This window comes from Temnothorax nylanderi, unplaced genomic scaffold (genome assembly GCF_030848795.1).
Source record: "Temnothorax nylanderi isolate EJ_2023f unplaced genomic scaffold, tnyl_v1.0 TNYL_tig0130_pilon, whole genome shotgun sequence".
NCBI lineage: Eukaryota > Metazoa > Arthropoda > Insecta > Hymenoptera > Formicidae > Temnothorax > Temnothorax nylanderi.
This window is the reverse complement of record NW_027249192.1, coordinates 336,640-364,198: the sequence shown is the minus strand read 5'-3', so window position 1 is coordinate 364,198 and position 27,559 is coordinate 336,640. Positions and strand designations below refer to the sequence as shown.

At 34.1% G+C, this 27,559-nt stretch overlaps 3 protein-coding genes and 1 long non-coding RNA gene across 11 annotated transcripts in view; 2 read left to right on the top strand and 2 right to left on the bottom strand.

Moving 5' to 3' along the window:
- Window positions 1–27,559, top strand: part of LOC139776839 (probable ATP-dependent RNA helicase DHX37) — a 50,155-nt gene that overhangs the window by 14,340 nt on the left and 8,256 nt on the right. The window lies entirely within an intron of this gene.
- Window positions 1,355–5,733, bottom strand: LOC139776849 (uncharacterized). Its single transcript, XR_011719211.1, has 5 exons — window positions 5,602–5,733; window positions 4,471–4,659; window positions 2,378–4,133; window positions 1,949–2,157; window positions 1,355–1,874 (listed from the first exon to the last, which is right to left on the bottom strand). It is a non-coding gene; the product is annotated as an uncharacterized lncRNA (long non-coding RNA).
- LOC139776821 (complement component 1 Q subcomponent-binding protein, mitochondrial-like) lies at window positions 12,243–14,115 on the bottom strand. 2 transcript variants are annotated; one of them, XM_071713778.1, is made up of 5 exons: window positions 13,900–14,115; window positions 13,642–13,793; window positions 13,330–13,532; window positions 13,017–13,105; window positions 12,243–12,475 (listed from the first exon to the last, which is right to left on the bottom strand). In XM_071713778.1, the coding sequence occupies exons 3-5, from the start codon at window positions 13,475–13,477 to the stop codon at window positions 12,326–12,328; spliced, it is 387 nt and encodes a 128-aa protein (XP_071569879.1). In that variant the 5' UTR covers window positions 13,478–13,532; window positions 13,642–13,793; window positions 13,900–14,115; the 3' UTR covers window positions 12,243–12,325. The 2 variants fall into 2 exon arrangements, with proteins under 2 accessions (XP_071569879.1, XP_071569880.1); XM_071713779.1 differs by lacking the exon at window positions 13,642–13,793.
- Window positions 16,047–21,165, top strand: Tos (Exonuclease tos). 4 transcript variants are annotated; one of them, XM_071713813.1, is made up of 9 exons: window positions 16,047–16,345; window positions 16,431–16,550; window positions 16,825–17,086; window positions 18,095–18,310; window positions 18,480–18,764; window positions 18,884–19,394; window positions 19,734–19,894; window positions 20,181–20,290; window positions 20,593–21,165. In XM_071713813.1, the coding sequence occupies exons 1-9, from the start codon at window positions 16,122–16,124 to the stop codon at window positions 20,609–20,611; spliced, it is 1,908 nt and encodes a 635-aa protein (XP_071569914.1). In that variant the 5' UTR covers window positions 16,047–16,121; the 3' UTR covers window positions 20,612–21,165. The 4 variants fall into 4 exon arrangements, with proteins under 4 accessions (XP_071569914.1, XP_071569915.1, XP_071569913.1 ...); XM_071713814.1 differs by having other exon boundaries at window positions 16,983–17,086; window positions 18,884–19,894; XM_071713812.1 differs by having other exon boundaries at window positions 18,884–19,894.

Below are 27,559 nucleotides of genomic sequence, written 5' to 3'. Positions count from 1 at the left end.
TCTTATACCACACTATAAAAATACAATTATATTATTTAATTATTTTTACAGGGTTAACGCTTAAAAAAATTTTTTTTGAAACCTCATGCAGTACCTTCTATATTTACCAAGCGAATGAAAGCTTCTGATATAAGAAAAATGTTATTTGGAGAAACAGAAGGCACTGTAGATAGAAACTACATGGAATTGAAGGAAGACTGTGTTACAGCATGTATTCACTTCTGCAATTTGAATACATGCTGTAACACAGTCTTCCTTCAATTACAGAAGAAAAACTAAAAGACAGCAATAAAACGGTCGAGGTTAACACAAGGAAAGTGATAGATGATACAGAGACAAATGGACAAAAAGATGCAGAAGACGCTTTACATAATGCAGCTAGTAAACAGGGGACCGGAGTTTTAGACGGACCAGGAGACGATCATACTAGCAGCAAAATTAGCGGTGAGTGCCACTATATAATTTTATTCTATTCCATTATTCATAAATAATATATATATAAATATTGCAGAGATTATGGAGATGCATGGATGTGCAGACATACAGATTTTGGAAGAAATTCCACGTGTAGAACATGAAGAAACAGTCAGTAAAACCTGTATTTCCGTCAGCTGCGACATTCCAAATTATGCTGTGAATAGTGAAGTAGTACGGGCCGATGATGCAGAAGTTGTAAATTACACGGAAAAGATATTTAAAGTCGACGTGGGAACTCAGAAAAGTACTGGGTTTTATAGTATTGAAATGTTCGAGAACGACGGTCTCGAATCTTATGCAAAATTCCAGCTGTTGTTCAACACTTCCCATAGAGCACAAAATGTTTTTAAAATATTTTTTAAATATTTTTTAGGAAGATTAAAATAATTCACAAAAATATTTTTTGAATGTTTCTATGTCCGCCAGATCATGTCAGAAAAATATTTTCAAAAATATTTTTATAAGATTGCAAATAAATATATTTAATAATATTTGTAAAATCTTTTAGAAATATTACTTCAAAAAATAAAATATGTTTAACCCAATAAGTAATAATTGTGTTTCATGTTTGAAAGATTTTTTTAATATCTGTAAAGTATAGGTACATCTTTTTTTTTATATATTTGAAAAATATACATATCTATCTTGTGAATGTCATGATTTTGCTTCGCCAGAGACCTGCTTATATTAGCCCTCAACTGAAATTTACTTACGAGTTAGTCTTACCATTATGCGCCGCCTAGCAGCGTCGTTCCAAACTAGCACGGAAAGATGCGCTATCATGCATTTTTTAATTAAGAATATTTCATAATATTTCAAAAATATTTGAAAAAAGATTTTAGAACCAATAATAGATTTAAAATATTTTTAAATATTTTGGAACAAGATTATAAAACAATAAATATGTTGATTTAAATTAATATTTCAAAAATATATTTCAAATATTTAAGAAAATATTTCCTGGGTGATAAAGAAGAACATTTTTATAAATATTTTTAAAAGATTCTCAAAATATTCTTAAAAATGTTAACACAAAAGGTTTTTTAACTTTTTTTAAATATTCCTAAAACCATTTTAAAATATTTCTTGCAATATTTTTATAGAAATATTCAAAAATATTTTTTGAAAACATTTTGTGCTGTATGGGTTTGTGTCCTGAAGTACATCGTCTACCTAAAATTGAATTAATAACCTCATTTTTTATGACATTTCACCTTACCGATCTTGTAAATCCTTCTTTTTCCCCGTTACTTTTGCTCCCCGAGAACGGAGCTCTTTTTTTAATTTTTCCACCGACCAATTTGCGTATTTTTCGCCACTCATTATTATCACAATTAATAATGATTCTTTTGCTCCTTTGAAATTTGCGCCGCTAACTACCAGGCACAGTGGCTCCCCTGTGCGGGAGCAAAAGTTAGTGAGGAACCCCATTTACATTAGACTTCAACAAATTTTAATTATATACAAATACCTCTTCCTCACTTAATTGATCAACGACATTGGTAATATAGTGCTTTATTCGCGGTTTTTTTCTGTCTTTTAATAACCATATATATTGTATTTCTTCATCAGAACTATCTGATGAAGAAAATGCTAATTCACATGCTGCAAGTAGTCTCCCTAAACCTTCACTCCAATTATCTTGCGTAGTAGTTGTTGCTGTATTACATGGCATTTGATCTTGTAAAATAAAATAATTTGATTATTTCTATGTACAATTTCTCTACAGTTTAAAGATTTTGATATAAAACATCCTAATTGACACAGAGCATCAGTTACATATATTACACATGGTATTATATTGCACTATTACACATTGTTGAGTGCAAAATTTTTACATAGATGCAGTGTAACTAATTCTTTCTGTTGACTAGAATGTATATAAATATAAATAGCTTACCATTATCAACAGCTGAGGATGATGCATTGCTCGTTGTCTGTAGAAATTTTAAGGTAGTGTTTCCTGAAAAGAAGATCAATTTCATATTATTGATAGTAAATAATGGCTCATTGGCATTAAATTATTCTTTTCCATCTTTTTGTTCAAATTAGGCGCGTTATCGAGAGTGTCGACTCGCTGGGAACAGCGAGAGCGACGCGGCGACCGCGGCGCCGGAAGCAAGGGGCGCGCTGCCGATCGCCTTTTGGTTCTCACCGGTCCGCGCTTGCGACGCGACGATACGTGTCGGGCGTCACTCGGGCCGAGTTCTGCGTCATTGGCTTGAGGTTCGTCGTACCGAAAGCACGTTCGTTCTTTCCCTGAATTCGCTGATTATTGTCGTGCTTGCACAAATCTGTCGTGAAAAACTATTAATCTTGAGAAAATACAGTCCAGCTAGATTGTTCGTTTGTATTATTGAGTATTGCAAGTCGTGATTCCTCAGAAACGTAAAGATATTCAATTCGGAACGTGTTATATCAAACTACGTAATTGCATTAATTACTTTCGAGGCACCGGCTTCTTTCACGTGTTACCACGTGTGTTATAATACTCGAGATCACGACCTGAGTGAACGCTGCATGCGTGCAATTGCCGCGTGTACCACGCAAAAGGAGAGAAAGAGAGCGAGATTATTCCTGCCGAAACACGAAAGACGCAGTACAGGCGTATTTAGATGAGAAGGACGAGTACGTGGATCCGTAAGAGGATTACATCCCTTATAAACGAAACCTGTGGAGATTGAGCTGTGAACAACCATGTTAAGTACTTTGTCTTTATTCTCATTCCGATTCTCGGATAAGCGTGAATCACGCAATTGCGGGTTTCTTTAAGCCCTTCCGATACATCGGATAACGCTGTCTGCCAACAGTCACATTAAAGATCGTAAGATTGATAAACCGAGTATCGGTTTACACCACGCGTACACGCGTTAAATATATTACTTCAATTCCGCTCTGTGTATGACACGAGGCGCTTCTTTATGTAATCTCATCTTTTGGAGATTCAGTGTTTATTTCGATGCGCTATAATAACCTTGATATTTGATACTGCATTGTTCAGTCCGTCACGCGAGTCACTCGCGTTCCATAGCAATAATCAAAGACGATCAGATAAGGCATTACCCGCCTTAGAGTATTATTTTGCGTTATATTAAGGATTATTCATTTTTTATAAGCATCGGCATTGCGTTGTGTATCATTCAATTTCATACTTCAACTTTCTGTGCGTTGTCTTTTAAAGATTTCTTTTGATAGTGACATCATCGCGTTTGCGATTTACAATAGCGATACGTACAGTTTCGCAAAGAACATATTACTTGTCTTAATTACTGCAAATATTTATGTAATCTGCTCAACATTCTTTTATTTATAGGATGTAAACATTATTATTCTTATACTTTAAGTTCAAATGCGCTATTATTTTATGTGTTTGCCATATATGTGAATTTCTATTTATGTCATTCTTTTATTGTGTCTTTGCTCATCAGGAGGAGCTTTTGTAAAATATACTGAGATAACTAAATCCCTGTTGCACGTTCGCCTTAATTTCATTTACACTGCTTATTCGCATTACATTTCATACACTTTTAAATATCATATTTTTACAAAATACTTACCATCTCTATCTACTTGCTCGCATAAAATACCTTGGGCTGTTTTTATCATTTCTCCATGTTCATCCCGAACTATTTTTATGTTTGCCTTCTTACTATAATCTGTAAAAATAATCAATAGTTGGAGTTTATTATAATTTTTAGCATCAAAACTGTTATAACATGTCAAAATAGATTTTTTGCAAAATGTGTGTCACACATCTCTTAAGTGATAATTTCTGCGATTTTATTGACAGAATATCTGCAGCGATATATAATAAAGTATCTGCCATTCTTCACAACTATTTCTATATACGTGCAATAACAAAGCTTGTGCGGTTTATGTCGCTAATCCATCATATTAATGTTACATTAGGTTAAGTCGACAGGAAACACCGACAAAACGCGAATGCTAACGCTACTAGATTTATCGTAATATTGCTATTTACAGATTACTTACCTGAATGCCTCAATTCACTCATTTTTTCATATATTCTTATTTCCGTTCCTTCTTTTCCTCTTTTAACGTTTCTAACCTTGACTCGTGACTTGATTGATTCGTGTATCGTCATCTCGCGCTTCCGCCATGACAGTTGGAGTTAATCGAACTTGTGTTTTATTTAATCTGACCCAGGTTGGAACTGGGTTGCTAAATCGAAAACGCCATAATACTGTCAATACTACGAGTACTGATCACTCAGTACTGATTGCTAGTACTACTTTTTCGTAACGTATCTTGGAAATATTAAATTAATAAAATACTAAATTAACACACTAAACTATCAATATGACGTTATTTTGATATCATCTTGACTTTTTGTTCTACTTGGATAGTACTGCGCAAGTAGGGGAGAGTGGGCTCCCTTGAGCCACGGGGTCCAATGTGACAGTGCGAGTTTTCTGTATTAACGTTCTGCAAAATAGTGACGGTGGGTATGAAAACTTTCGTTTTCAAAACATATAACTTCCATCAAAAAATTATGCCGAAATAAGCATATATACTTTAGTTAAAGGCAGATATGTAATTGGAGCCTTGCAAAGTAAATTTTTACTTGTCATAACTTTTTGATATGTATGGATTTCTAGGGATTCTACAGTTAAAAAAAATTCATAAGACGTTCGTCGGGATCTAGGTTCAATACCAATGTGCGCACAAAAACGTTTAATTGTTCTGTATCTGAAATATTTACGATAAATAATATCGATGTTCAGTGGGGTCCAATGTGACGCAGGTTGATGGGGTCCTCTGTGCCACGCTTACAGAACTATCTAACCTACCTACGTGACAGCGCGAGTTTCCGTAGTGTGTTTCGATCGCGGAATAGTAAATGTTAGTGCCTAAATTTTCCTATAAAATGAAATAATTTCCATCGATAATCATATCCACACTTTCATTTTCTCTTTTTTTCACCCTTTAGTTACAGATCACATGTAATCGAGTCACTGTGAGGCAATATTCATTGATCTCTGCTAGGTTACGACAAAAAGTGAGGTTATAGGACTTTGTTTTCAGTTTTCAATTTCTTAGGTCATCTGATGAAACAAACATGACACGATTATTGATGGTAATTATACAGTTTAGGGGCCTCACCTCCGATTTTGATGAACTTAGGCTTAATCGACGCGTTTTTGCTCAAAACGACCAAATCTGGCAGAAAAAAGTGTCGCTCTGCCCCGCGACGCGAGATATTAAACGTTAAAGTTGACAGGAATCAGGTTATGATTCCTGTCATACCGACGCCATGTAGCAAGACTGAACATGCCCTGCGGCCACATACGCATGCTCAGTGGCCGCACGCGCATGCTCAGTGGCCGCACGCGCATGCAAAACTGCGCCAATTTTAAATATGTATTTTATAAAACAAATGAAGCGCGACAATGTTGTTACTGTCAGATGCCACGAAATTGCACGCCACGTCGCCACGCAATGTTAGGGCTGATAGAATTCGGACATTTGACATATAGTCAGGATAAGTTAATAGATTTTTTAATTGAGCATGGTGTCCTAACAGCTACAATTAAATGTAGTGAATGTGGTAGCGATATTAATATTGATAAAGAAACATTAATGTACCGATGTAGAAAACGGTACTACGTAAAAAATGAGCACAAGAAACGTGTCTCGAAGCAGTGCAATTTTAAGAAAAGTGGCAAAGCTGGTACTTGGTTCGGGAAAAGTCATCTTGACGTGGCAACAATATGCAAACTTGTTGCCTGTTTTTTAATGTTGAGACATCCACGTCAAGATGACACACAAGATGAAACTGGCGTTTCATCGCCGACCACGATTGTTGACTGGTTCAATTTTTGCCGAGAGGTAATTATATTTTAATATATTTTCATAAATACACACACACACACACACACACACACACACACACACACACACATGTAAAATGTATGAAACAAAATATTAATAATATAATATTATTTCTTTCTGCAGGTCTGTGTGTTCTGGGCTGAAAAACATAGTGAGAAACTTGGTGGCCCAGGATGCACAGTAGAAATCGATGAAGCAAAAATTGGAAAAAGAAAATACAATCGTGGTCGGCTCATAACAGGTCACTGGATTTTCGGAGGATATGAGCGAGGCACAAAGAAGATTTTTATCGTGCCAGTACAGGATCGAACTGAAAAGACACTTCTGGCGTGTATTAAGGAGTGGATATTGCCAGGTACTACCATCGTGTCAGATTGTTGGAAGTCTTATAATTGTTTGAACAATGAAGGCTTCCAACATCTGACAGTAAACCACTCCTACAACTTCGTCGATCCTGAAACTGGTGAGAACTTTTTGCCATAGTTAACTATATTATTATTGTTTATTTGTATATTGTTCTAATACATTTTTTAAATCTACAGGCGCGCATACGCAGCATATAGAGCGTGTTTGGAGAGAGGTTCGCGGAAATATCCCAAGGTACGGAACCAGGGAGGATCACCTCCTTGGATATTTGTGCGAATATCTCTTCAAACGCGCCTATAGCCGCTTGGAACGTATAGAAATCTTCTTTGATGTCATCGCAGAATTATATCCTCCGACATCCACTTTTGAGGACCAGCCAGAAGCATCTGACGAACCAAGTACCAGCACTGCTTAGAGATACGTTTTTTGTGCTCATTTTTTACGTAGTACCGTTTTCTACATCGGTACATTAATGTTTTTTTATCAATATTGATGTCATTACCGCATTCACTACATTTAATTGTAAATGTTAGAACACCATGCTGGATTAATAAATCTAATAGCTTATCCTGACAATATGTTACATACCTAAACTCTATTATACCTAACATTATTGCGTGGCGTGCGTTATGTCTTGGTCAAAGTTTTGACTGGTCAATTCTGCGGAATGACTGGTCAATCATGCAGAATAAACGTCTTAATTCAAGCATGCAGTTAGGTATCACGCTGGGAGTTTGTTTAGTTTTATTTTGCGGGGGAACGTGTATAAACAGTACACAAATAATCAAGCGTCTTCATTCAAGCAGTTAGGTTTCACGCTGGGAGTTTTGTTTAGATTTATTATGCGGGGGAAGGGGCTTCGCCGCAGGCTACTTCTATGTAAAAATCACAACTTCTATAAAGCAGGGCATATACACACGTGTGTGTGCCCTGCTTTAACAAAAATCACAATTTCTATAAAGCAGGGCATACACACGTGTGTGTGTGCCCTGCTTTAACGGAAATCACAACTTCTATAAAGCAGGGCATACACACGTGTGTGTGTGTGTGTGTGTGTGTGTGTGTGTGTGTGTGTGTGTGTGTGTGTGTGTGTGTGTGTGCCCAGTACATGCGTGGGCGGGGAAATTTTGCTCCCCTGCACCCCCCTCCCCATGCATGTACTTTATAATTTCGCTTTACAACTTAGCATGTACTTTAAGTTGTAAAGCGAGTTCCACGCTTTCAACCACGGGGGGGGTGCGGGGGGGCCGAAGGCCCCCCCTCGCACCGCCTCGTCTGTGTGTGTGTCCACGCGAAACGAGGTGCCACATGGGTTCATGACGCGCTTTACAACTTAAAGTACATGCTAAGTTGTAAAACGAAATTATAAAGTACATGCATGGAAAGGGGGGTGCAGGGGAGCAAAATCCCTTCGCCCACGCATGTACTTAAACGAGCTTGTAAAGCGCGTCATGAACCCATGTGGCACCTCGTTTCGCGTGGACACACGCACACACACAGACGAGGCGGTGCGAGGGGGGGCCTTCGGCCCCCCCCCCGCACCCCCCGTGGTTGAAAGCGTGGAACTCGCTTTACAACTTAAAGTACATGCTAAGTTGTAAAGCGAAATTATAAAGTACATGCATGGGGAGGGGGGGTGCCTTCCCCCGCATAAAACTAAACAAACTCCCAGCGTGATACCTAACTGCTTGAATTAAGACGCTTGATTATTCCGCATGATTGACCAGTCATCATATTTAAAATTGGCGCAGTTTTGCATGCGCGTGCGGCCACTGAGCATGCGTATGTGGCCGCAGGGCATGTTCAGTCTTGCTACATGGCGTCGGTATGACAGGAATCATAACCTGATTCCTGTCAACTTTAACGTTTAATATCTCGCGTCGCGGGGCAGAGCGACACTTTTTTCTGCCAGATTCGGTCGTTTTGAGCAAAAACGCGTCGATTAAGCCTAAGTTCATCAAAATCGGAGGTGAGGCCCCTAAACTGTATAATTACCCAGATCTCTTCTACGTGTCACAGGGTACCCTACCTTTCACATTACATGTCACAGTGTACCCTACGCTATGGCTCAATCGACCCCACGCGTGGGGTCCACTGTGACAAACGCAGCATTTCGAAATATCATTATTTTTGCAAAATATTTCTGAAAATTTACTTCTTAAATCATTTACAAACAAAGTTTATTATATTAAACATCGAATAGTCTCATTTATATTATAATGAAGTCATTAAAATTTTAAAATTCACATTTTTAATGTGATTTGAAAAAACGTGGTTCAGGGGTGCCCACTCTCCCCTACTGCGCCTGTACCACACGTTAGTATCCCACGATTATTCGATAAGTACTAAAAGAGTACTGGAGGGAGTACTGGAGGGAGTACTGGTGGGAGTACTGGAGAGAGTACTGGAGGGAGTACTGGGGGGAGTGCTGGGGGAGTACTGAGGGAAGTACTGGGGGGAGTACTGGGGGGAATACTGGAGAAAGTACTGGAGGGAGTACTGGAGAGAGTACACTAGAGGAAGTGGTAGCACGACTAAATATTTACGACTAAATATCTTCGACAAAATAACTCGGGAAAAATATCTCACGTCGAAATATTTCTCCGACACAATATTTTCGACAAAATATCTCAGAAAAACAGGGGGGCGGAACCTACTGCTTCCACGCATACACTTTTTGCGCGAAACGAGATGCCACATGGATTTACGACTTTCCACGCGTGGAAAGCCAACGCATGTACTTTGAAGGCACACTATGTGTCTAGTTTAACAATAGTGGAGCCCCCCGCAGGGGGGCGGAACCTACTGCCTCGTAGAGTCGTAAGAAATTGACCAATCACAGTTCATTATTCTTCGACCGCAAGGAGAATAATAGACTGTGATTGGTCAATTTCTTACGACTCTTACGACTGCGACTCATTGTAGATGGCCCTTAGGCCCGGTCTACAATGGGTGTCGTAACTGTCGTAAGTCGTTAGTCGTAAGAAATTGACCAATCATTAGTTGATTATTCTCTTCAAATTCGATTGTGATTGGTCCATTTCTTACGACTAACGACTTACGACAGTTACGACACCCATTGTAGACCAGGCCTTAAGACCCGATCTACAATGGGTGTTGTAAGTCGTAAGTCGTAAGAATTGACCAATCACAGTCCATTATTCTCCTTGCGGTCGAAGAATAATGAACTGTGTTTGGCCAATTCTTACGACTTACGACTTAAAACATCCATTGTAGATCGGGTCTAACAGTAAAGTTTCGACCAATCGCGTTGTTTGAATCGGGAACGTACAGCCGTACGTTCCTGAATCGAGCAACGCGATTGGTCGAAACTTTACGGGTCTTACGGTTAGGGTTAGTCCCCATCTACAATAGGTGTTTTAGGGTGAAGTCCCATGGAGCCAGCGTACGGCGTACCGGCGTATGGCGTAAAGAAGCTTGGCTAATCACAGGCTTTACGCTTGTTTTCGTTACGCCAGCACAGATGTTACGCTGGTTTTTGAAGCGTTTCGGCGTTTATGCTACAATGATACACACCCACGTACACGCATATAGAATATTGCTTCATGTATGAATGTATGTGTTAAAAATTGCGCTGAAAATTTCATCGGCTGTCCCATGGGGCGTATTTACGCCGGCGTAATGATCAATAAGCCAATCACAAGACCCCTTGAGCATCCATTTTGAAAATAAGCTGTGTAAAACAACACTGTGATTGGCTTATTAATCATTACGCTGCTTAAATACGCTCCATGGGACAGCCGATGTTTGTGCTGGCGTAACGAAAACGAGCGTAAAGCTTGTGATTAGCTAAGCTTCTGTACGCCATACGCCGGTACGCCATACGCTGGCTCCATGGGATTTCACCCTTAAGCCCTAAGCCCTAAGAAATTGACCAATCACAGTCAATTATTCTTCTCAAATTCAACTGTGATTGAACAATTTCTTAAGGCTTAGGGCTTAAAACACCTATTATAGATGGGCACTTAGCTTTACGGATCTCCATTGGACCCGCGCCTTTAGTCATAATCGTAAGGACCGCCGTAGAGTTAGCAGACAAATTGAATATTTTTGAATTATTCTTTTTCATATAATTTGGGAATCATTTGGGGAAGTTTGGGAAAATTGTTTAAACATTTGGGAAGGAATAGATTTTTTGTTATTAACAAAATTTATCGAGCGTCAAGTTAGCAGATGGCAACTATGTTTAATGTTTATTATAAATGGAATCGATTGGAAATCATTTGGGGATGACATCTTCATTGTAATTTTTATTTGGGAAAAGTCGCTTTTTTTGTAATTTAAATAAATCTTTGTATTAATGTTCTTTTTCGCTGCACTTCTGCACTAGTACAACAAGTGAACTTATTGCACTAGTTCAGAAGTGTAGCGAAAAAGAACAAACCATTATCGGCAGTAGTGTGAAAGTTCGACATGACTCGACATGACAACATACTCCGAAAAGAAAATTTGTAGATGTTATTTTCTTTATATATACCTACGTATATTCACTTAATAAACACATATGTGAACACATATGAACACATATTTATTTAGATTGTGTTAGCAGATTCTGTTATACTTCTGTTAGCGTTCTACTGACATCATGTAATATATCAGAACCGTCATCAAATCTGTAGTCTTTCTGCTGACAAAAATTTGTAGCAGATACTCTGCTTTTGACAGACTTGACCGTCTGAGTATTTTATAAGAATTAAAATAATGTAAGAACGAATAAGCATGAATGTAAGTGCAAAAGCAATGTAATTATTTTGTAATTTTTAAAAATTTAATTAAGTCTATGCATTAACACAAAATACTTGTCTTGTGAATAAGCATGCTTTTTTCCAAAGTATCAAGAAAACATAATCGGCAAGGAAGTTACACTATCCATTTCAAGAATTTTAAATCTAATGTTGGCAAAAATCTAAATTCCTCAAAGTAAATAAAGTATCAGAAGAATTTAAACGAGATATAGGAGATGATATAGAGAAAAACTTCAGTAATATATTATATTTTCTTTTTTTTCTACATTATAAGCAAAATTAAAAGAGCAGTACAAGTTGATTTATGCTATAAACTCATTCTTATTCATTATAATCACTAGACAACTTATAATACAATACAGTACATAAGTTACATTCTATCATATGGCTGTCTTCTAAAAAACATAAAGAAAAAGCACTCTACTTGTATTTTTTATGTAACATATCAAACATGTAACATGTTATATATATATATATATATATATATATATGTATATATATATATATATAAACTATTAAAATAGGCAAGAACAAGGGAATAGAAAAATACAGAGAATTATCTTAACGTGTGTGTGACCAAACTCTTTTAAAATATTTAATAAAAATTTTAGTTCTAATTTAATTCAGTTTTATAAAAACTTATGAAATGAAAAAACTATAGTTTATTCAACAGGAAATTATGTTTTCTCTTCACATAATAAGACAAACAAAAAAATTATCGTTTATTCTAATTTTCTATTTCCATTTTGTTTGAGTATTTTGGAAATTAATCAGTAAAAATACGCGTCAGCACATCTTTTTATTAACAATTCTTACAAACTACAGTATCATGAATCGCATAAACTTAATGTTAGATCCTAGAATTACTTTCCGGATGTGAATTTCGATAAGCCCTCCAGTAGGCTAACATAAGCTGTATGCTCGTAGCATGCGCTCAAATCGATCAGTTTCTCTGCAAATTCATTTGAAATGCCTTTCTCCTCGATGTAGTTCATCAGTAGGTCGTACAGATACTGTAAAATAAATAGTGCTTTATTTAATATAATAAAGAAGCTTAATTAACACTTATAGGGGATTGTCTTGTTTGTGCCTATGACTGGTTATAGAAATATTAAATATTGTAGAAAAAAGAGAATTAAGGAAACATATTAGTAACAACTAAAGATTTAAAATAAAATGTCACAATCTTAATTCAACGCACACATGAAAGAAGATCATGAGTTAGCTTTATAAGACTGTTTATAATTTCCCAAAGATCAATAATCAAAGTAACCATACATAATGTAGCCACTTTGTACTCAACACTTTGGGGAGATAGTTAATCTTCACAAATTGGATGTATTTTGACTCCATTAATTTTTTACTTTAAAACTTTAAGTATCAAAGCGATATTCTCGAAAAGCAATTAAAGTACCGGTTATTAAGTTTCTGAAGATTAACGATATTTATCACTATATAAAATTAATTAATAACGTATTTAATTATTAATTATATTAATTTTTGTTAAATAATTATCATGTTAGAAAAAAATAGAGATAGAATATAAATACTTACACCATCGATGATCTCACCAGCTACAGAGTATACCTTATCGCTGTGTTCTCCTTCATACAGCGAGACTTCATCGATGCCAAATATGTCATCTGCAAAAAAGAAAGTTAAATTACAATTTAAAAAAAATTAAAGAAACAAATAATATAAACTAATAATATAACAAATTAAATCGCATATCGATTTTATCTGTAGCATTTAATTATAATATACGGAAGAGTGATTTCACAATACCGAGAAATAATTATCAAGATAAAATCAAGAGATCTTTTTATATTCAATATTTTAAAAGAGAAGATATAACAAGTGTACATACTATAATTATCATCTGCACCCGATGCACCAGGTTGATTATTAAAAGAACACGTGAAGCCTAGAGTCTGATTACTCCTCACTATATCTACTGTAAAAGTCGGTTTGCTCTTTATTTCGCCAATTTCTACATTATCACTAGTAGGATTCATTTTCTCTTCGGCATCTGCATCCACTGTATGGTTCACGTTAAACGAAATATGAATACTAGAAAAAAATAGCATAGATTTAATATATCAAAAATGTACGGAATAATCCATAAGTCGATATGGCAAAATTTTCTATATCTTATAAACAATATATCTTCTAATCTTACAATATATATCTACGTATCTGTATAATTTCCACCAAATCCTTTCTCCGAAATCATTAAAAGCTTTTCAACGTTTTACACATTTACCAAAGACTTCAGTATATATAATGACTGCTCGCATACATCTTCAAGTAACGCTCGCGTAAACGTAGTACCTATGTGTCCATTAAGTGAATATACGTATATATTTTATGAATTAACACGAATTGCTTTCCCGTCAAGAAATATTGCTCAAATAGTATGTTAAATATAAATACTAACCTCTTCACGATAAAACATTTTAAACTTAATTAATTATTGCAGTTTATATATAATCTTACAAATTACATAAATATATGTGTAGAGATACACATATGTGTTCATTAAGTGAATATACGTAGGTATATATAAAGAAAATAACATCTACAAATTTTCTTTTCGGAGTATGTTGTCATGTCGAGTCATGTCGAACTTTCACACTACTGCCGATAATGGTTTGTTCTTTTTCGCTACACTTCTGAACTAGTGCAATAAGTTCACTTGTTGTATGTACTAGTGCAGAAGTGCAGCGAAAAAGAACATTAATACAAAGATTTATTTAAGGTGGTTCAAGCATTTAGGTCAAATGTAGATAGCCCGGAAAATATGATATTAAATGAAAGGTTAACGTTCCTAAAGTGTGTCTGAAAAATTTCAAATTTTTTTACCGCTTGGTTCCGGAGATATATGTCCGTAAACTTTGCCAATTTTACATGGTGATAATAGGGAAAGGAGGGTCAGATCGCACATTTATGGAATACGTTCATACTTCTCGAGTAGATGAACAAATAAAAAACTGTTTAATCGATGCAATAAACATTTCTAAAGATACTGACGCGACACCAAATTGATTGACCGTACCGTATATAAATAAAGCGAAACTTTCGACAAACTTTCGGCAACTTTCGACGTTTCGACACGACACGAGAGTCATGGCGGCTGTCTTGAGTGGCTGCTTGGCAACGTCGCACGCGTCAGCTGACGCACAAGACGCGTGTCCTACCATTCACCCACCGTTGAATGGAGGTTATAAGGATAACATATCTTTTTCGGCATTTGTATGAATATATTCACTATCGCGGAATTGTAAAAATTGTGACGTATATTTTTTCTATTTTAGTATATTTTATTCTTTACCGGCGTGATCATATTTATGGTTATATCACCAACTCTAATCAAATTTGTGACTTTGCTCTGATATTTTCAGTTTATAGCAACGGTTAAATGAGAAAACACCTTACGGAATAATTAATTTAAATGTATGCTGATTTTTACATACTAAATCATTCATATTTGTCACTAGTAACAATAGTTGTTTTTGTGACTTCAAATTACTGTTTGAACCACCTTAAATTACAAAAAAAGCGACTTTTCCTAAATAAAAATTACAATGAAGATGTCATCCCCAAATGATTTCCAATCGATTCCATTTATAATAAACATTAAACCTAGTCGCTATCTGCTAACTTGACGCTCGATAAATTTTGTTAATAACAAAAAATCTATTCTTTCCCAAATGTTTAAACAATTTTCCCAAACTTCCCCAAATAATTCCCAAATTATATGAAAAAGAATAATTCAAAAATATTCAATTTGTCTGCTAACTCTACGGCGGTATCGTAAAGCCCGTATCAGACTACGGATTGGGATTGAGATTGGATTGAAATTTAATCAATCAGAACAGAGAAAACTGATCTCAAGTTTAGTAAACTTTGCTCTGATTGGTCAAATTTCAATCCAATCTCAATCCCAATCCGTAGTCTGATACGGGCATAAGGCCGTAAGAAAATAGACCAATCACACTCGATTATTCTTCGAGCTCAAGGAGAATAATCGACTGTGATTGGTCTATTTTCTTACGGCCTTACGATCATGACTAAAACTTTGTTACGTGCAATGGCCTTTATTTAGATTTTACTTTTCACGTTTCCGTCCTAGGGGAAAAGATACATGGGTAGCGATCATGTAACTTTTTCCCTAGAGCGGAAACGTGAAAAGTGAAAAGAGTTTCATGTAACTATCTCTTTTTATTAAGCCTTGTGTACACGATACTAGAAATCGGTCCGAGTTTCGGTTTAAGCCAATCAACTTGCAGCTCTTACAGAAAAGCAGCAGTTTCATTGGCTTAAACCGAAACTCGGACCGATTTCTAGTATCGTGTACACAAGGCTTTAGTGTTGAACAGAAAGAGATAAACTTTTCACTTTTCGCGTTCCGTCCTAGGGGAAAAGATACATGATCGATCCCATGATCGATCTCCTGCTCAAATATACTATTCGATACGCGTATCAAGAGATCGGTGTAAACTAGGCCTTTGTATTGTGTTCCGACCTTTACGCTCACGAGCAATCTATACGTTCTATAATTTATGGTATATACATCGTTTACATTAGTGACATGCGCAATGTCTGCGAATCTGGCGGCAATGTAATCAGTGTGTGTATACACCATACGGAAGATATTTGATGTTGTTTAATACTGTTGGATTTAATTGTTATAAACTGCGACAGAGATTAATTTTTGTAAATATGGGTATCACCGGGTTGCTACCATTCCTAGAGAAGTCTTCTAGAAGGACAAATATCAAAGAATTTTCTGGTGGTACTGTTGCAATCGATTCTTATTGTTGGTTACACAAAGGTGTATTTTCCTGTGCTGAGAAATTAATGATGGGACAAACAACGAACGCGTAAGTAATGATTATACTTATTTACGGATGTTAACATTCTCTTTTACGATTCTGAGTAGTCAATAACTTTTTTTTTACATCGTAGGTATGTTTTATATTGTATGAAGTATATAAACATGCTTTTAAAATATAAGATAAAACCCATCTTGGTGTTTGATGGCCGACGATTGCCTGCTAAAGAGCAAACAGAAATCAAGAGACGGGAGTACGTATAAAGAGACCTGTTTAAATATCGTGCATTTGAACAATCAAGTCAGGATTATTCTATTTGAAAACTGCTTCAAATTCAATAAAAATTGATACAGGATTACTACAAATTCTGAAATAAATCTATAGGCCTGTTCATTTTCGCTGCACTTCTGAACTAGTGCAATAAGTTAGAATGAAACAAATATATTTTCTTTCATTCTAACTTATTGCAGTTCAGAAGTGCAGCGAAAATGAACAGGCCTAATATATACAACTGTATTTTTTCATAGATCTAGACAAATAAATCGTCGTAAGGCGATTGAACTAATACAAATGGGTCAAGTCACAGAGGGAACAAATTTGTTGAAACGTGCCATAGATATTACTCATGAAATAGCATTAGAATTAATCAAACATTGCCAGAACGAGAACATTGATTGCATTACAGCTCCTTACGAAGCTGATGCGCAATTAGCGTATTTAAATATCAATGGTATAGCTGATGTTGTTATCACAGAAGATAGCGACTTGACATTATTTGGATGTAAGAAAGTTAGTATATTGTATTTTCTCGTACTATGTTCTTACTTAATTCTTTGATAAACTTGGATTTTATTTTCTGTTGCTTTTTAATAATGATGTAATTCTAATTATTTTAGATATTTTTAAATACATAATTATGATTATCATACAGCCTTAGCCAAAATTATTAGATACCCTATTAAAATAGTTTTTTCAAAATAATACTTATTTTTGACAGAAATAAAACATTGTTTAGCTTCAACAACTTTCTTTTATCTGATTTATTAAACAATTTTTAAACAATAGAAGTCTTTATCTATTAGATTCATTACAGCATAATGATTATGAGGATGCCTAATAATTTTAGCCAAGACTATATAACATCTGGCAATAGAACTGTAAAAAAAAAGTTATATACAATATATATATATATATATATTTATATACTATATCTATTATAAAAAGAATTTATTATGTTATAATTTGTTTTAATAACAATTTTGATACATTTGTACTTTTACTAACAAGTAAGATGGATGAAGGATTTATTATACGTACCTATTGTAAATTTTAATTTTAAACATATTTGCAATTAAGCCTCCAAGTTAATGAAGAATTTGATTTTATTTATTTAGTCTTATTTTGGGAATTATTGACTTTAACAACGAATTACTACTAACAATTTACTAAGGAAAAATTAAAAATTTGTCCAAAAATCTGTTATAAAAAATTGCTAGATGATATACTATATATGATAATTATAACTTAAAAGTCAAACCGTGATAAACTTATTAATAACAATAATAATACATGTGTTATTGAGATATTAAATGCTAATATGTATAGTACTAAGAAATTAATAACTTAATGTCTTTGTCTTTACATTTATTTCCTATTATAATAATTTTTTTTGCTAGACATCAATATTCTAAAAATTCTTAAAAACCAACACCAATACCAGCTACTAGATAAAAATTTTAAACATGAGCTTACTTTTCTATGTATTAATGAAAAGTATTTTGCTCCGTTTTATTGTAGATATTTTTTAAAATGGACTTTAATGGAAATGGAGTTTTGATCGAGCAAGACCGATTATATTTGGCAATGGATATGAGACCTGAACAATTTGACATGGATAAGTTCCGTCATATTTGTATTTTGTCTGGTTGTGACTATCTTCCTTCTCTTCCTGGTATCGGCTTGGGAAAAGCACGAAAATTTATTACGAGAAATACAGATGGCAACATACATAAAGTTAGTTGTTATACCAAACTTAACAGTAAAGAATTTTCTAACTTTAGCAGCAAGAAAAACAATTTAAAATTTTATATACATGTAAAAGAAAATTTATTTCTGACAATATGAAAAAATTCTGTGCCTGTCTTATCTGATTTTAAGTTATGTTAACCCAATGTCTTTTAAGGCATTGACACGTATAGGCTCGGTTCTCAATATGAAATCGCTAGTCGTGACACAGGAATATAGAGACGCATTTATATTAGCCGATATAACGTTCAAGCATCAATTAGTGTTCTGTCCGTTACAAAGAAAACAAGTACGATTGAATCCACCTCCTACTAATATTACTGAAGACCAATTGCAATATGCTGGGAAGGAATTAGATGTGGACGTCGCTTTACAACTAGCCCTCGGTAATTGCGACCCAGCTACTTTAAAAATGGTTCATGATTTTAATCCAGACAAAATCGTAAGTAGTTGAATTAACTGTTACAAAATTATACATTAGATTTAGATCATCTTTAGAAATAATATGGTACTCTAATGATCAGAACAAAACATTCGTCATATTTTTATTATACATTGTAGGAACGAAAAAGAAAGCGAAATACAGAGACAGAACAAACAATGGTGATTCAAACTAGCATTTGGTCAAGCAAATATAAATTGAAAATGAAATATCAGATCACTTCTCCTGAAAATGTTTTAAATTCGTCGGTTATTGTTGGAAAAGAGCTTACTAGAAAGAGAAAGTCTCTAAAAGACGCATATGTTTTATTAAATTCGCACAATGGTTCAATCATACAAAGTGACAAGCTTCCAGAGGATCAAGATTTAAACAAAACTGCTATTTTGGATATGTATAATTTGAATCAAGATGCTAAGCTGATTGCCAGTACTAAAGAATCAGAAGATTGTTTATGTTTAGCAAAAAATAATACGTCTCCAGAATTATTTAGACAAAAAAATCCATTTATTAAACGCGTGTCCGATCTTACAACTTCACCAAGTGTTTTGTCCAACGGAAATTGTCGAAAAAGAGGAAGAAATTTAATACGCATCAGACGAACTATAATAGATGAAAATGCTATGATAGAAAGTAAATATTTCTTAAAACAAGATAACAAAGAGCATAGTGTACTTGAGTCAAAGAATAAGGAAATTGAAGTCAATTCAAAAAGTACAATACACAATACAATTCCAAACATGAATGCGAGTGTACATGATATAAGTCAGGAACAACTAGAAAAAGCAACTAAAACAGACATTGCACAAAATAAAACCTTAATGGAAAATGTTAATGATGCAATTTTATCAAATCAAAACAATTATTTGGCTAACACTTACAGAAATATTCCTGAGAAATCAAACTCTAACAATAGGATGAATGATGTATCATCAATGACACATCCAACGATTGATGAGAGTTACATTTCAGATAATTACTTAGTATCAAGTTCTAATATGGAAACTAATGATATAACCAATTATGAAAATGCGAGTCGTTTGCAAAACAATTTATCTAAATGGTCAAACACAGAAAATAATCAAATCTTTTCTAAAAAAGATATATTTAAGAAACAAAATTCAACGAATCTGGTAAATACAGATACATATACCTATATACATATATATATGAAGAGGTAAAAACCCCCATAGTGGTGTAAGTCAAATTTTTTAAGATATTGACTGCAATATATAAATTGCATCTATGCACACGAGTCAATATTTTAAAGAAATTTGACTTACATTATTATGGCTTTTATTCCTCCATGTATATACATATATATATGTATGTATGTATGTATGTATATATGTATATATGTAAACAAGTTTTTATAAGTCAATAGGAAATATTAATAAATTACTTAAAATATCCCTTTAGGTATTACGAGTTAATTCAGTAACAAAAAGGAAACAATTATGTCAAAATAAACAATTGCCATCAGTTCCCAAACAACAAAGTTTATTAAGTATGTATGGATTCCAAAAGAGGTAAGGTAAAAAAAATCATAGTCTTATATAAATAGATTGGCCCCTGCAGTAAGAGGCATCGTGGCAGCATATACGGTGCAGACATGAACTTTCTGATGGATCTGTCTCTTTCTTCTGGGGTTCAGAAAGGCTATGTCTGCACCATATATGCTGCCACAATGCCTCTTACGGCAGGAGCTGGTCTATCTATATAAGTCTATAGTAAAAATTATGCCAAGCATTGGATGTGAGTTTTTTTTCCCAATATATATATATATATATATAGGAGATTTTATATAATTTATATAATTTTCTTTATATAGGACATCTCTGAAACATTGATTTTGAGAGTCTGTTAGACCTACATAATTTGGGGTTTTACAAAACTTAACGTGTGCTATAAGTATTTTAGCGTGATAAGTATTGACAAGTATTTTTCAAATTCTATAAATAATATTCTATAAAAAAGTAAAATCAGAATTATGAAAAGAAAATGTATTGACTAGGAATTAAAAAAAGGTGTAATACGCTTATATTGGTATAGACGAGTGATTAATATTCATTTAAAATGAGTTTGAATTACACACATACATGTGAATCCTACAGAGCAGCTCGAATTTTCATTATATTACTTTACTACCATATGTATAAATTATTAATTAAGTATTATCAATTAAGCATTAGTTTTAATACTTTCTAATGACATACATAAAAAATCCTTTAGAATAAATCCTCCACACTCTACGTGACTCACGAAGTAAAATCATCCTCTTAAAATTTATCTTAAATGTATGATCTCAAATAATTTCGAAAATAAAACTAATTTTATACGAAAGAAGATACAAAGTCTATGTAATAAAGGAAAAAAGAATAGAATTTGTTGTTAATTACTTTTATATGAATTGCTTACATTAATTGTCTCATTTTCCTCATATATCCTTTATTTTAAATTTGCTTTATTTTTCACTCAATTATATGTATTGAATTTTGCTTGGATTGTTTCTTTAAGTGCATCTTTCTATAGCATACATATAATAATTAATAATCTCTAAAAAATTTATAAAAAAAAGGATTTACATTTAGTTGGCTAAAGAATTAACAATTTTTACAAAGTGTGTTTTGTGATGGACATCTTGCAGTATATTTATGATTAATTAATTTATCTGTGTCTATGTTGGAATTAAACTAAAAATTTTAAGATATTTCATGGATGAAAGTATTTAAACCATAGATGAATTTATCCTTTGTATATAATTAATCTTTAAGTCATGTTGAATTATGCGAATTATTTTTTATGAAACTGTTGTGTCTGCAACATTTGTATAAGAAAAAATATATAATTTATATAAATACATTACGTCTAAAGAAATAAATACTACAAAATAATACAAATAAATTTGTAAATAATATATAAAATATCCTAGTATAGCTGAAATTAAGGGTCGGCAGGAGACCCAGGCAAACTCAGGTGCACTTTATGCACTAAGTGCATGTTAAACTGCACTTTAACTCCGTATTTTATTTATTATAAATTTTTAAGAGCAAAAATGCAAAATCGGGCTCTGTAGCGGACTGCATTATTATATAAAGAGTATATAAAAAAAAATTCTCGAATCTATGTAACTTATTTTATGAGAAATCTTGTTATTACGAATACATAGATTCGTGAATTTTTTTTTCATATACTCTTTTATATAATAATGCAGTCCGCTACAGAGCCCGATTTTGCATTTTTGCTCTTAAAAATTTATAATAAATAAAATACGGACTCACAGCGAGTCGCAGCTAAGCCAATCCGACAGAGGTCTCCACCGTGTCTCCTGCCGACCCTTAAAGATCAAATTATAATCCTCCGTCATCTTTCTGGGGCTTTAAATACCCAAGCGAAACTTCTTGCATTTCTTCGTGGAGAGAAAGAGGCGGTGTTTAGTACCCCCCCCCCCCCTAAAAAAAGTTGATAGTAGAGGGATTTTGCTGCCGCCAGCCGCGGCAGTTAGCCAGTTTCCGTCAATGCGTGTCCGAACGACCCAGCAAAATTAAAACTGTGCCCTAAACAACCCAGATGGATGACGGCGTTAGTGTTTACCGGCGTAAGTAAATTTTTTTGTTTTCTTATTATATTTCTTATAGTTTTTGCTAATTAAAGCACTTCTATCATTAGTAGAGTAGGTATTATCTACAAAGTGGCAGAGAGAAACTTCGAACAATACAATACTTTTTTACTTTTCACTTGTAAGTTTTTTTTATATTTGTAATGATATTTTATATAACTAACAATTTTTGACAATAAAAATTTATTTCTAGGCAAGAGAAAGTTAAACTTTATTTTTCTCTGTATTTAAGCATACAAATAAATCCTTCTAAAATTTTACCATTTTTATTTGTTAAAATAATTATACTTTTTGGAGTCGACCCAAATGAGACTACATTCTTTTGAAAGGTCATAGTCTGAAGTATAAAACTGCAATCATTTTTGTTAATATTCATTTGTTGCAAAATTATAAATTTTCAAACAAATTTCCATTTTTTTTTCATTATTGACAAAGCATTATTGTCATTCAAATATTCTTAAAGTAGACATTTTAAGCTTTATTTTACATTTTTACAAATATTTTTATCTTCATTATTTACCAAGTTATGATCATTTGAAATTTAGTAAATTTTTTCTACATTTTTAGTGTACCGCTTTTTTGGGGGTTGAGTGTATATAGGGTAACTCCGGTATTTATGCTGCACGGGGTTTTACACCGCAGATGTTAGAAAAAATAGAAGGAATGAAGGTACTTGCTCGCAATTATTCTGTTATGTGCCTTTATGCTATATTAGTATTGTGTTGTAATTTCAGTTCTTTACTGTTAATATTAACGAAACTGTCGTGAGTTGAATCGATTTCTCACCATAGTAAGAAGCGCGATCTTGTGTTACGACCTACGTAAAATGATTACTGTAGGGAATGTAAAAGGTTTAATGGTTATTTCATGATACATAAGTGTAGAGAGATAGTAAATGATAAAATACAGCAAAATACAAGTGCATAGCTCTTGTATTTTTTGTTTAACTTAAGGGGTAACGCCACCCCTGAGGCCCTAAAGTTATATCTAAGTTTGGGAATTTTTTGTAGGCAAATGAATAGCTTTATTTAAAAAAAACTACTTTATTGTACACATACTTAACTATAAAAAAAAAATTTATTAGTCATAATTATTTAAAATGGCGGCGTACTGGCACACTTCCGCAAAACGCACTTTTTCAAATTTGCGTGCAACGCTATTCTTACAATTTTTATCCGATTGACTTGAAATTTTAACATGATCTTCTATATGTCGCGCAACAAAGTACGTAGGATTTTTGCGAAATATTGAAAACTTTTTTTGCAATCACAATTTTTTTAAATCAAATTTTCGACCAAAAAATGTACTTTTTCTAAAAATAGCTGTTATTTTGAAAAAAATGGATAATTTTTAAAACGGCTACGTACAACTTCAATATAGAAAATGAAAATTTTTTGATTTTTGTTCTAGGGTAAACCATCTCAGAGAAATCTTACACGCAAAATCACGTCTTCGGAAAAAGTCGATTGCGGAAGTGTGCCAGTACGCCGCCATTTTGAACAATTATGACTAATAAAAATATTTTTTTTATAGTTAAGTATGTGTACAATAAAGTGGTTTATGTTTTTTTAAATAAAGCTATTCATTTGCCCACAAAAAATTCCCAAACTTAGATATAACTTTTGGGTCTCAGGGGTGGCGTTACCCCTTAATATCTTGTATATCCCTCCTGTTTATACGTTCCTGGATATACGGCAAGTTAGCATGCGCGATTTATGCCATAGTACAGACACTTTGTAAAACTCGAAATCTCCTATGTGTTCTTTTTCCTTCTTTTTTTGGATCGTATAACAATAATCTTTAATGCATCTATCGCTCTTCTATTTTCTTTTTTCAATTTTTCAGTTTTATAATTTGTTTATCATTCTTACATCTTAATAAACTTCTTACACACATTTTATAACTTATTATGACATTTTATTGCCTTATTTATAAACATTATTTATAATTTTTTATAAGGCGTATATTTCACCCATGAATGTCATATAACCCACCCCTCTGGGATATATGGCAAAAATGCAAGTTTCTAAAAGTTTTTTTTATTAAATACAAAGAATGAATATTTTATATTTCTATTTTTTTTTATAGTAGTAGACAGTATAAAGTTTTTATTGATATAATTAATTTGCCTTAAACATAGTAAATAGTACTCGATAAATTAAGTTTCCCTTAGCTGCGGCGTATATACCGGAGTTACCCTATATATATATATATATATATATATTTCTATATCAATAATCGATAGAATATATTTATAATTTGATCTTTAATTTCAGCTTTACTAGAATATTTTATATTATTTACAAACTTATTTGTATTACTTATTTGTAGTATTTATTTCTTTAGAAGTAATGTATTTATACAAATTATATATTTTTTCTTATACAAATGTTGCAGACAACAAGTTTCATAAATAATAATTTGCATATTTCAACATGACTTAAATATATAATTATATACAGAGGATAAATTTATCTATGGTCTAAATACTTTCATCCATGAAATATTTTAAGATTTTTAGTTAAATTCATGAAGAATAGAGATAAGGAGGCCGAAATGTCATGGAAAAATTGTCAAAACGTGCGACCGAATGCCGAGTCAAGTAGTAGTATACTAATGCTCCGCAAGGTTGCGCTTTCGTCTCACGAGACTTAGAGTTCCTGTAAGTAGAGTTGTGCCAATACCGTAGCTTTGTCTCACTCCCACTAACGTCTTGTCGATAAATGGCGGACCAATATAGCTTTATCTCACTTCCACTAAAGAACCGGAAACGCTGATCGGGAAATGGCGGAGCCAATCAGCGAAAGGAACACCATTAGCTTAAGAGCCACCGCACAAGACTTTCGTATGGTCACGTAGCGTAACGTAACGTGAGTCAACGCACAAGAAACGTATCGGTAGGAGCCTCCGCACAAGCTCTCGCGTGGTAACGTAACGTAGATCAACGTACAAGAAACGTATAATAGCCACCGCACAAGACTCTTGTATGGTCACGTAGCGTAACGTAACGTGAGTCAACGCACAAGAAACGTATCGGTTAGAGCCTCCGCACGAGCTCTCGCATGGTAACGTAACGTAGATCAACACACAAGAAACGTATAACGCCGTAACGGCCGTAACCAATACGTTTTTTTATGCGTTGGCTCACGTTACGTTACGCTACGTGACCATACGAGAGTCTTGTGCGGTGGCTCTAACGCCGTAACGGCCGTAACCAATACGTTTCTTGTGCGTTGGCTCGCGTTACGTTACGCTACGTGACCATACGAGAGTCTTGTGCGGTGACTCTAACTCTTCCTTGACCAACTCTACGGTACACTCACACGTACATACACGTCCCCAGCCTGCAATCTCTCCTCCCGTGCTCTCCTCTTCCTCAAGCCTCGGATATCTTTAGAGTTCCTGTAATGCAATCTATAAACCTAATTCAATCTAAATTTTCAATTACATAGTGTGATACTGATTTACAATCTCAATCCAGACCTGCTGCATTTTGATTGATCCATTTCCAATCTCTAATCCACAATCCCAATCTCCAATCCATAGTCTGATACGGGCTTAAGGGGATCCTATAGTGGCAGTAGTTACCGACATTTTTTCATTTTAAGAAATCTTTGAATTGGCTTTACAGAATTGCAAGTTTTTGGTCTAGAATTAAAGTACGCACAAATATCTAGGGCGCTACACACGATTTCATATCGGGAACAAAAAAAAATTAAAAATTTTACTAATTTGGGCACATACAGCTGTCATTTGACGACAATAACAAAAATACTGCAGTTTATATATATATGTTACGGGCAATTTGATTAATTCGGTCATTATGCATAATGGCCGGGCAATATGCATAATTCCCGCTTCTTTCGGGACATTTGAATAATAAAAGCCAAAATGTTCAAATTAATCAAACTGACCGGTCATTATGCATAATGCCCACAGACAAGTGGGAAATGTGATTAACATATTAAAATATCTTTCTAAAAAGAATGGCAGTCTGTCTATAATTTCAACTTTCGGTAAATGTCTACAATTAGGGCCCCAACGAGAAATCAATTGAAAAGAGGTAAATTCTATGTATTTTTGCCCCTCGAATCCAAAACTGTTGATAAAATTTGGGGGTTGCTAGAATTTGTTAAGATATCGTTAAGAAAATAAGAAAAAAACACTAAACTCGGATATTTGGTTTTTTTATTTATCAAATACGGATTAATTATTACTTATTGTCGGTTGTATTCTCTTTCGGTGGAAAAAATTTTCTGATGACTTTGAAAAAAGCAACTATTCTGTCGCTAAACTTGTACATAGGTTAGTGACGCGCTTTAAACAGTTAAATACTTTTAAAGCGCGTCATCTAACCTATGTAGGTTATACCTTTGTTGGCAACATTGTCGCTGTCGCTATCGCTATCGCTATCGTCTATTGTGCAAGGGGCTTAAGATTGCCGGGAAAATTAACTCAAATAAGGTGATTTATCAAAATGACCATTTAGCATTGGGAAATATGCATAATGACCGGGCAATTTGATTAATTCTTCTCTATTAATCATTTTGACCGAACAAATTGGGAATTATGCATATTGTCCGGCCATTATGCATAATGCCCAATTTATCAAATTGCCCGTAACATATATAATGACACCTCAGCGCCCTAGGGCAAACGTGTAGGAACAATATTGTGTAAATAGAACTAAGATTCAACGCCTAGAAAAAAAGATTTTCTAAAATAAAGGTTTATTAAGCAAAAGCACATTCAGGTTAATAGGATAAGCAGTATTGCGTGTAGCGAGAGATGGCGCAGCAATCGAACAAAGACAGATGCCTCTTGTTAGACAAGGACAGATATAGATATATAACATAGAAAACAGGATTAGAAATGTTGACATTACCGACGTCGAGGAAGTTCGGCCTCCACTATAGGATGCCCTTAAGTAGAGTTGTGCCAATACCGTAGCTTTGTCTCACTCCACTAACGTCTTGTCGATAAATGGCGGACCAATGTACAATATGTTATAGTTTTGTCTCACTCCCACTTATAGCTTTGTCTCACTTCCACTAAAGAACCGGAAGCGCTGATCGGGAAATGGCGGAACCAATCAGCGAAAGGAACACCATTAGCTTAACTCTTCCTTGACCAACTCTAGGGGTATCTTGTGATAGCAACATACCTATAATGGGTACAT

Bases quoted from the DNA above. Each gene is read 5' to 3' on its own strand.
- LOC139776821 (XM_071713778.1), bottom strand. From the start codon at position 13,477: ATGAATCCTACTAGTGATAATGTAGAAATTGGCGAAATAAAGAGCAAA. The intron at 13,106-13,329 runs GTATGTACACTT...TCTTTTTTGCAG, and splicing joins GGGTGCAGATGATAATTATA to ATGACATATTTGGCATCGAT. The intron at 12,476-13,016 runs GTAAGTATTTAT...TTTATTTTACAG, and splicing joins CTGGTGAGATCATCGATGGT to TATCTGTACGACCTACTGAT.
- Tos (XM_071713812.1), top strand. From the start codon at position 16,122: ATGTTGTTTAATACTGTTGGATTTAATTGTTATAAACTGCGACAGAGA. The intron at 18,311-18,479 runs GTTAGTTGTTAT...ATGTCTTTTAAG, and splicing joins CAGATGGCAACATACATAAA to GCATTGACACGTATAGGCTC. The intron at 18,765-18,883 runs GTAAGTAGTTGA...TATACATTGTAG, and splicing joins ATTTTAATCCAGACAAAATC to GAACGAAAAAGAAAGCGAAA.